Source organism: Quercus suber, unplaced genomic scaffold (genome assembly GCF_002906115.3).
Source record: "Quercus suber isolate HL8 unplaced genomic scaffold, Cork oak 2.0 scaffold_4, whole genome shotgun sequence".
NCBI lineage: Eukaryota > Viridiplantae > Streptophyta > Magnoliopsida > Fagales > Fagaceae > Quercus > Quercus suber.
In genome coordinates, this window is record NW_027069470.1 from 1,049,923 (window position 1) to 1,058,026 (window position 8,104).

At 31.5% G+C, this 8,104-nt stretch overlaps 1 protein-coding gene across 4 annotated transcripts; it reads left to right on the forward strand.

Annotated features, from left to right (window-relative positions):
• Window positions 1-5,416: 5,416 nt before the first annotated feature.
• LOC112003370 (uncharacterized) lies at window positions 5,417-8,018 on the forward strand. 4 transcript variants are annotated; one of them, XR_010628203.1, is made up of 4 exons: window positions 5,417-5,657; window positions 6,467-6,506; window positions 7,347-7,439; window positions 7,548-8,018. XR_010628203.1 is itself a non-coding variant. In XM_065771429.1 (4 exons), the coding sequence occupies exons 2-4, from the start codon at window positions 6,486-6,488 to the stop codon at window positions 7,774-7,776; spliced, it is 360 nt and encodes a 119-aa protein (XP_065627501.1). In that variant the 5' UTR covers window positions 5,417-5,657; window positions 6,467-6,485; the 3' UTR covers window positions 7,777-8,017. The 4 variants fall into 4 exon arrangements, 2 of the variants coding, with proteins under 2 accessions (XP_065627501.1, XP_065627499.1); XR_010628202.1 differs by having other exon boundaries at window positions 6,367-6,506; window positions 7,548-8,008; XM_065771429.1 differs by having other exon boundaries at window positions 7,330-7,439; window positions 7,548-8,017.
• The last annotated feature ends 86 nt before the right edge of the window (window positions 8,019-8,104 follow it).

The following is an 8,104-nucleotide window of genomic DNA, read 5'->3' on the forward strand; positions in this document are numbered from 1 at the left end:
TAATTTAAAAATTACCCTTAAATTTAGTTAATATTTTCAAAAATATATGGATGCCCCCCAATTTTATGTTTGTCATTACTTTAACCTCCTCACTCTTAAAATTCTAGTTTCGTTGATGCATACCACGATGTTAAAATTATTTTTGTAAGGTTGAATTTAATCAACCATCTTATTGGCTTTATTCCATGCCAAATTTGCTTGTATTTTAGCAATTACTAACCTTGTATTTAGGTGGGAATCATGTAAGAGTAGTGAGTGAGAGAGTGTGAAGAAATACTCAAGATTGTGCAAGGATGCAAAGATTCGCGGCTGAGACTTGCGGGTGACTCGGGACTGACAAGCCGCCAACTGCAGCACATGAGTGAAGCGTGCGAGAAGATGAATAGTTGCGCTAGCTGGAGCACTATAGGACAAAAAGTCCAACCTGGCCATTCTGTTATCTTGCGGCTTGAACTCATGACTCAGTCAAGTCGCGAGGCCCAGCAGTCAGACCACCTTGTTTGGGAAAAATTGACTCTTCACATTCCTTTCTCACTCAAGTATAAATGCCCCTTATACCCACAAAATGTAGAGAGCTTCCAGAGAAAATTTTGAGAGAGAAACCCTAAAGAAAAACAAGATTGATTTATTCACAATCTTTACATAGAGACTCTTCAAATTTCCCTACTCTCACCCTTTCCATTGTTACATCCTTGAGAGGTTTTTACCCAAATCCTTTTCTCACTATATACCCATATCTGTGAGAAGGCTATTTGGTGCTTTGGGAAGCAGTTAAGAAGGGACTAATGACTATTGGTTGATGTTATGGTCTATAGTGGAATCCGGTAAGCTAAAGAAGAAATAGGTTCAGCGTAACTTCGTTGGAGCAAGAAGCTTTGAGAGCTTAGATACATTAGGTAGATTAGGCTTGGAGGGTCTTCTGCTGTTCATGTATCCTAACTACATTCTTAATAGATTATTTACCGCTTGGAGGGCGGTAGAGAAGTTTTACGTCGAGGGCTTCGGTTTCCACTTCAATAACACATTGTTGTGTTGTCCTTGTATTTGCATCTCTTTTCCCTTCATTTTTGCCTTTTAATTTCTGCTGTGGAAGTGTTTTTAATTGGTTTAGATTATTTATCAATTTTGTTATTAGCTTATGTTCGTGTTTCGCACATTTATTATTTGATAATAAGCTTGAATTGGTAATTTGTAATTGAGGGTTTAAACGTTCATTATGTTTTCAACGCTATTTAAACATTCAATTTCTCTTTAGCCTCTTTCGTTACAATTTAAAGAAAAGTCAAGAAATCCATTCTCAATAAGATTAGTGCTTTTTTGTCCACTTCAAATGTTCAACAAATCACTGTATAAGAGTCCCTTGTCATACTAGCAAGATTTTAGTATCTTATTCTTAGAAAGAGGGCTACTCTAGTAATAGTGATATAGATATGTTATACCTTAAAAATACACAAGTTTAACCAACTTTACCGTTTTCTTATAATCATAAGGCTATTTTTAAAGGACAAATTTTAGTTACAAAATTGGTTGTAGTCTAAGGTTACAATCTTACTCAATATCTTTTTATTGGAGTTGAATTTTAAGAATTTCACCATTGGATAACATCTTCTTCTTATATCCTCGATACTTGCAAAATTTCTAGAAAATTAAAGACCAATAACTATGTCATCAATAAATTGTTTAAATTGCTAGTTTTTGTAGTTTAAAATTATGTATAAAATATAAGCTTATAGATCATATAGTATATAATATCTAATTAACACAAAATTTGACATGTGTATTAAGAGCGTGAAGAATGTGCAATTCAATAGTTAGATTTTCAAAATATATCGTAATATTTATTTTTATTGAGAAAGTTGTAGTCTAAGCCTACAATCAATTTTGTAGCTAAATTTTGTCATTTTAAAAAAATAAATAAATTATAAAGGTCACTTGAATAGTTGACTTTAATGTTAATTGTAGTTCTTTCTACTCCTAGAAAGATTTAAGAATATGCACAACAATTTATGCTATAAATATAATTAATAGTCTTTGGCCTTTTCATTACATTCTAAAGATAGAGTTGACCAATTTTTATAATCATAAAGGTCACTTTATTTTTTTGTTGAGAAAAATCATAAAGCCCACTTTAATAGCTTACTTTAATGTTGTACTTCATCCGTCCTAATTTGTTTGTTTTATTTGAAAAGTCAAAACTTTTAAGGGAACATTATTTATTATCTTGTCTACCTTATAAAAATGCATAAGTTTACAAAACTACCCTTAAATAAATTTATCAGCTATTCAACAAAAAAATAAAAAATAAAAAATTTATAAGTTTCTTTTTTTAAAAGTTTTTCTTAATGAGGCAACTAAAAAGGTGTCCCAATTAGATTGATTTTTTTAAATATTTGTTAGTTTTCTTTTCAAATAGTTTTGAAAATAAAGTAAGGGTATAATAGGAATATTAGTGAATTAATGATTTTTATTTTTAAAAATAGGACAATATTTTGGGACATTCCAAAATGGAATAGGGGACAAACAAACTAGGACGGAGGGAGTATGTTTTTTACCACTATAATGATTTAAGAATAGGAGTATTTTTTTTTTTAATAGGGAAATTTAAAAACAAAAGTAGCGAACAAGAGTAATACTACTTCCAAATTATTTTCACAACAAATCATAAGTGTCAAATTGTTATTAGTGGATAAAAATGTGTTGTCAATAATGGTCTCATATTAGAACCAATAACTTACTATATAGAATTTGTTGTGAAAATATTGTGGAATTTTTTAAATATTTGTTAGTTTTCTTTTCAAATAGTTTTGAAAATAAAGTAAGGGTATAATAGGAATATTAGTGAATTAATGATTTTTATTTTTAAAAATAGGACAATATTTTGGGACATTCCAAAATGGAATAGGGGACAAACAAACTAGGACGGAGGGAGTATGTTTTTTACCACTATAATGATTTAAGAATAGGAGTATTTTTTTTTTTAATAGGGAAATTTAAAAACAAAAGTAGCGAACAAGAGTAATACTACTTCCAAATTATTTTCACAACAAATCATAAGTGTCAAATTGTTATTAGTGGATAAAAATGTGTTGTCAATAATGGTCTCATATTAGAACCAATAACTTACTATATAGAATTTGTTGTGAAAATATTGTGGATTAATTTATGCGATAAATATCATTAACAGTCTTTTGCTGGCATTAGTGAAAAAAACATGGCTAGAATTGTTCATCTCTTTTTGATCTTCATTCTCTTAGTTCTTCTTATAAACATGGGTGAGTTGATTTACACATTCGTGATGTTCTCACAATTAGCTTATTGTATTGTATGATTTTTAATCCATCCTTTGTTAATGTGAAGATATATTAATTGTTGTCAATCAATTTTACACTTTAAGGCGTTTGCTAATTTATATTTTGTAACTAATCTATATTATAGTTACTGTTCAATGTTTCCTAAAAAATGTTATTGTTCAATGTATACGAATATCCCTTTCATTTTATGTGATTTTGCAACATACAGAGGTAGCATTGGCGATTGGACTTGATAAAAAAGTTTGTACAAAGCAAGGCAGAACATGGCATGGCGCTTGTAGGAGCACTGCAAATTGTTTCATCGCATGTGTTCATCGTGAGCACTGAGCACGCAGAAGCTGGAGGATGTTGGGGGCTCATTCATCAGAAATGCTTCTGCCTTTTCAAATGTTGAACACAAACCATTTGGACTTCTAGCAAAAATGTGTCATGTGAACCTAATTCTGTTTTTTCTTTTGTAATACATACATGTTCTATAGATAAATAAACATGTTTGCAAGGTACATTAATTAGAATTTCATCCACAAATGATTGACAAATTTGAAGGGTCTCATTTTTTCAAGGAAACTATATAAGCATGTTATTGTCAATATTGTTACCAAACTGGTTTTTTTTTTTGGTCAACCGTTGAGCATATTATGTGATCGTTAAAGAGGTTCAAAAAATTACTGTATAAGAGTCTCTTGTCATACCAGCACGATTTGAATATCTTACTCTTAGTCCATGCATCTTCATGTTTTACATGAAAGATATGGCTCTTTTTCACCCAAAAAAAAAAAGAGGGTCCTAGCTCCTAGGGTTATTCCTAATGTCTATTCACTAGAAGGTTAGTTCACTTGACTGTTTCTTAATCATAAATGCCACTTTTTCTTTTTTAATTATAAAAAAATTATAATATAAAGGCAATACGTTGATTTACACATTTGTGGTGTTCTCAAAATTAGCTTATTGTATTGTATGGTTTTAAATCCATCCATTTTGAATGTGAAGATATATATTCTTGTCAAGCAATTTTACGCTTTAAAACGTTTATGAGTAGAGTTTTATACTTACTGTTTAATGCAAACTAATATCCCTTTTGTTTTATGAGAGTCTGTAACATACAATGATAGCATTGGTTTTTGGACATGATGAAAAAGTTTGTCCAGTGCCAAGCAAAACATGGCATGGCGCTTGCAGAAATTTTGATACTAATTGTTACAAGAAATGTGTGGTACATTAGCATGCATAATATGGTGGAGGATGCTCTGGGTACTACTGCTTTTTCCCATGTTGAAATACAAACCATTGGGACTTACTATTACTAAGATATGCCATGGAAACCTAACGTTCTCCATGTGTATACTTTCGGATGATTTTTCTTTCTTTCTTTCTTTTGGGTAATGCATATTCTGTGACAAATATATAGGTTCTTGTTTCTTAAAGGGAAATATATAATCATGTTAGCTGAGGAAAAGGAATAGCAAATTGGCCAAAATANTATCGTAAAAAAAAAAAAATATATATATATATATATATATTTCAAAATCTTAGAATGTACATACCCACGTTTTAAGGGGAATCTCATCCCCTTGAAACGAGAACCAAACCCTCAAAATGAGAATTATGCGTCTAATCAGGAATTTGAAGAATTTTGATAATTCGGATGCTACTTCGATTTAATGGATTTTTTCTATGCCATGGAAAATGATTCTCTTTATTTAAAATTGATCGATTTCCTGATTCAATTCAAATATTGTAAATTTAAAGATGTTTTGAATGAAATTAGCCTCCATGTACGTAAAAGGATCATTCCTATTTGAACTATTTTTCAAATAGATAAATATTAGGGAACGGTAAGTAAAGTTCTAACAATAAGCATAGTATCCCGTAAACAATGTTATTACTACTAGTTTATTGCTTGAAACTTCATTTAAAATTGTTTCATTATTTTGATTAGATCTTGTAAATATAAAAGTATATATAATACCATCTCATTTAAAATTTTAAATAACGCCCTTTTAAGTAAAACATTTAAATAATGTGACAGTAGTAATTTTTTTTTTTTTTTTTTTTTACAGTAAGAAAGTGATATCCCTAGCTAATGACTAAACTATTTTACTGCCTATGAGACAACTTATGTAGCGTTTGGTTAGAGGGAAAAATATGTTGTTATGAGGGATTTTGGTTAGAGGGAAAAAGGGAGAAGATTTTTGTGAGAGTTTGAAGAGGGATTGTCACCGGCTGTGGCAGCTTCGGTAACCAAATGTGGGAGTGCCGGAGAGGGTTTTAGGGACTCGGGTTCGGCGCCGGGAGAAGAAGTTGCCGAAATGGTGGCCGGTTTCTGTGCCATCTGGTTGATTCAAGGTCAGTGCTTAGTGCTATGATTGGCATTGCATTTTTAGAATTGTTTAATCTGCTTATTTGTTTGTGCTGAGTAATGTTGTGCTACAAACATGAGTTTTGCCCAGTAATGTGCTGCTGCTATCAAAAAAGAAAAAAAGAAAAAAAATCAACATGAATTTTGACTACCATTTGATCTCTAAGAAACAACTAATTACTCATATTATAGTGAAGATTATTGCACCTTGTTGAACTCAATCCATTGGGATTTTTTAAACAAGGACCATGGCACTGTTTATTTATTTTTTCTCTTCATGACAAGTTTTGGGTTATAGCCACCATTGTGATTGTGACCATTTCTTGGCCTTCCTGCTTTGTTGAGGGCTTAGCACCCGTTGCTTGCAGAGTGATTCTTATTTGACTAGGTTGGGAAGGGAAAGAGGTAGTTGGTGTTAAGAAGGGGCCATGATCAGCTTTTCACTTTCCTTTCTTCGGTTGAAGAATGAACTTGGTTTACATTTTTGCCTTCGAAGACCTTACAACAATAGGGCAAGCCCTAAATGAGTGAGGCCAAACTAAGTCCTCAAACTAATGCTAATTTCTTTTCCTAACTTGCCAATGTGTTTTGTCCTTCTGATTGTTATTTGATACAACTCTTGAGGTTTTATGTCTATCAGTATATAAATATTTTCACAAGCTTGGTCTTAGTGCTGGACTTTTGCCTTTGTTTTAGGTAAAAAAAGGCATTTCTCAAGTTTCATGTTGTTATGGTCATTCTATACTTCTTCAAGTTGCAACTCATCCATTTGATTTCCAATGATGACGGACAATAGAATCAATGGGAGGGACATAATGGAGGGTGACATAATTCAAGTCAGTACTTCTTTTATGTGATATCTTTGATTGTCAAATATATGCATATATAATTTCACTCAGTTTTTTCATTGAAAAATTCTTTTAGAGGCATACAATTTATCCATTTTTACCAGTGAATTTGTTTCGAGTTTATAAAGTTCAATTTTTTTTTTTTTTTTAATGGAGATAATCTGGTTGGTTTGTCCTCATACAAGTGCAAGACACACACATGTGAGATAAAGATGTATGGACAGTGAATACCTAAATAAATAAATGCAATTACAATGTTGAGTATTGATGAAGTGGAAATAATTGGATACCATGGTGCTTTATGAGGATCAAGAAAAGGTTGTATCATTTGCAAAGCTGATGCTGCATGTTGATTTCATAATTTTTGACGAATTTAGTGATGTGGTAGAATGCATATTTTCTTTGTGAATATTAGTTATTCTTAATAAAACTAATGTGCATATACAAGATAATTAATGAATATATTGGATGCATTTTATATCTCTGATTCAACCTTTATATATATTATCTAAGTTCATGATTTTTAAATTATTTTTATATAAGTAATAAGTTTTATTGAAGGGTTCTAGTCCCCTCATTCCCAACTATTGAACTATCCAAAAAAAGAAAAAGAAAAAAGCAATAAGTTATTTGAATTGGAAACATCAGGTACACAGGAAGTGTACTAGATGAATCACTACATAAGAAAATTCACTTCATTAATGGGGTAACCTTTTTGCTACTATTGTAACATGTAATTAAAATTTTTTGTTTTTAGTAACTGATATTTCCATAATGCATTGGACTCTTCTTTCCCTGTATGGGTGAGCAGTTATGTCAAATATGCAGGACATCTGGAGTACGGGTCTCCTTTGACTCAACAAATACACGTGATTCCTTCTATCGTGCTTCTGTTGACTTTGTTTTAAATGTTTGCAGGAGGTGTGTTTTTACACTTGCATAAATAAAACAATTTAAATATATGCTACTTCCAGTATTTATTTGCACATGTTTTCTCCTGGTGTTGTAACTTGTTCAGGAATATTGCAGGGCCCCGACTCATTGTACTTCTGTTCAGATTGATGGTGAAGATGCTTGGAAATTTGTTGCTGGGCTTGCTGAAAACATTTGTGCTGCAATAATTGTGTCAGCAGCTGTTGCTGCAAGAACTCGTTCACGGTTTTTACAGGCGTGGGTAATTTTTCAGCTCATTTTTATGATTCAGCTTTATATATGGTCATATAATAAAAGCTGGTGGGGAAGTGGAGAAATGTATTGAAGGTATTATGTAACTAGCATATCTATAAAGTTTTAGTGAAATGTCTATAAGATCATTTCATGGCCTGTTATGATCTCTGGTACAATAACAACAATACCTTAGTCCCAAATTTTTTTGGGTTGGCTGTGGATCCTCACTAGATTAGTTATTGTCGGCCACGTGTATTCTTTTTCTCCGTTCTATTTTATTTTAAGTTATACTCTTTGTTACTTCTTTAATTGACATGTTTTTTTTTTATTACTATTATTATATGGGGTCTTCCTTTACCTTTTTTCCTTGAATTAATTCACTCTTTCTTAAAAAGTTACATTCACTTGAACTAAGCTGG